The 2,031-nt window shown below is 55.9% G+C and overlaps 1 protein-coding gene across 1 annotated transcript in view; it reads right to left on the bottom strand.

The window, feature by feature from the left end:
* The window catches only part of LOC103800549 (ephrin type-A receptor 8-like), a gene marked incomplete at its 5' end in the record, with an annotated part of 11,494 nt that overhangs the window by 2,709 nt on the left and 6,754 nt on the right, over positions 1-2,031 (bottom strand). The window contains 2 exons of the mRNA XM_009072928.1: positions 337-527; positions 1,657-1,806. Of these exons, the coding sequence (XP_009071176.1) occupies positions 337-527; positions 1,657-1,806 (341 nt within the window). The remainder of the gene's footprint in view (positions 1-336; positions 528-1,656; positions 1,807-2,031) is intronic.

Below are 2,031 nucleotides of genomic sequence, written 5' to 3'. Positions count from 1 at the left end.
GGCTCAGCTCAAGGCCATTCCCTCTCGTCCTCTCCCTGCAGCCATGGCAGGACAGACATCCCCCACCTCTCTAAGTCTCCTTTGAGACCATCCACCATCTCCTCCCAGTCTCCCCTGCACCCACAACTTCCTCCCCAGTGTGACAGTAAGAAAGCAGCAAAGTCCTTGGCTCTGTGTGGGCTCAGCAACAACAACATCTCCATATTATCAACTCTGTCCAGCACAAACCCAAACCACAGCTCTGTACTGACCACTGGGAAGAAAGTTAACTCCACTCCAGCACATCTGCCCAGCACCACCCTCAGCCCTGCACACAGAGCAGGTTAGAGCCCTCACCTATTGACAGTGGCTGTGCACTTGAGGTTGTCAGGGTTTCGGATCAGCTTGTCCAGGATGGCCACGATCTGGGAGAAGCGTGGCCTCTCACCACGCTCCTTCTGCCAGCAGTCCAGCATCAGCTGGTGCAGGGTGCTGGGGCAGCCCATGGGGGCAGGCAGGCGGTAACCCTCCTCCACAGAGTTAATCACCTGCGAGGAAGCCACACACAGCAGTGGAGCTGCACCCACACCCCACTCCCAGCATCCCAGCTGGGAACACCCCTGGGGTGTGAGCTGCAGGGGATGTGCACAGCATTCATGCTAAACACAAGTGAATTGCTGTGTGCAGCATCTGTGTAGAGCTGGCAGCAGGTTGGACACCATAGAGGAGATGACAGCAGAGATAGTCAGTGGTCTAGTGGCCTAAAATATTGCAGGTTCCTCCAGCAGTTAAGCCATGAGTGTTGCACTCACACTTGGCTGTTCTACAAACACCACTCAGCAAGGCTGGAGGGAACCCTGCTCCAAGGAATGGTGTGGAGGAGGTAGTGAAGCCACTGCTCCCATGCCCTGCTGTCACCAAAGCCACTTCTCAACTAATAAAAACACTAGGAAGAGAGGAGACTCTCAGGACTCCCAGAGCAGGGGGAGGTTTGTAGTTCCCACGGGTAAAAAAAATGGATCCTGCAGAGTCAAAACACTCATTTTACTGCCTCTCTTTGGAAATTTTGCTTCCAGGTTGTAGTGAAGAATATAACCTAGAGTTTTGATGCTACTCTTGATGTGAGAGTGGCTCCAAGCTCCAAGTCTACAGCTGGGTGATGCCAGCTCGAGGCTCTCAGCAGCCTCACTCAGGCAGTGGAAGGGTTGGACTCCCAGCACTGGGTCTGGCAGGGTAATACAGTGGGGATGCAATGATCCTAGATGATGGGTCTGGGCAAGGTGGCACTATATGTGCTGAACCTCTCCAGCCCACAGAAAGGCTTGCAGAGAGCAGCAGGCAGGGATGGTACACTCACAGGACACACAGCCAGGGTGGCAGTGAGCTCCCTGCCTGCACTCATCCGGGGGACTTGAGGCAGTGTCCCCAGGAACTGGGCAGGACTGGAAAAGGCCAGCAGACAGGTCAATATGAGCTCTGGTCACTCACTGACAGAGGCCTGGAGCAAAGGGAAAGGCTGTGGGCAACACTGATGCCCTCATGGAAGGGACACCACCCTGCACACAGCCCATGGGGATATGAAGAGCAGCAAGGGCTGATCTCTGGGTCCCTTTTCCCCAGCCTCACTGCTCAGCTGCCTCGGGGGATGGCAGGAGGAGGGCCAGGGCTGGCACTCACGTCCCGGTTGGTCATGTTCCAGTAGGGTCTCTCTCCGTAGGCCAACACCTCCCACATGACGATGCCATAGCTCCACACGTCGCTGGCCGAGGAGAACTTGCGGTAGGCAATGGCCTCTGGAGCTGTCCAACGGATCGGGATCTTCCCCCCCTGCAAGAGAGAGCAATAGTGGATGCTCAGAGCAGCAGGGCTCAGCATGCCATCCCCTGCAGCTGGCACAGCTGGTGGACAAGGGTTAAGCTGGGGTGGCATCCTCTGGAAGGACTGAGGAGGCAATGGCATGAGAAGTCTACATGAAGGGTTACTTCAAGGTGTGTTCAGTAGAGCAAGGAGCTCTACTGAGGGCTCCCAGTGCTCAAGGGAGAGGAATCACCT

This window comes from Acanthisitta chloris, unplaced genomic scaffold (genome assembly GCF_000695815.1).
Source record: "Acanthisitta chloris isolate BGI_N310 unplaced genomic scaffold, ASM69581v1 scaffold2334, whole genome shotgun sequence".
NCBI classification, from domain to species: domain Eukaryota; kingdom Metazoa; phylum Chordata; class Aves; order Passeriformes; family Acanthisittidae; genus Acanthisitta; species Acanthisitta chloris.
This window is presented reverse-complemented; position numbering and strand designations above follow the sequence as displayed.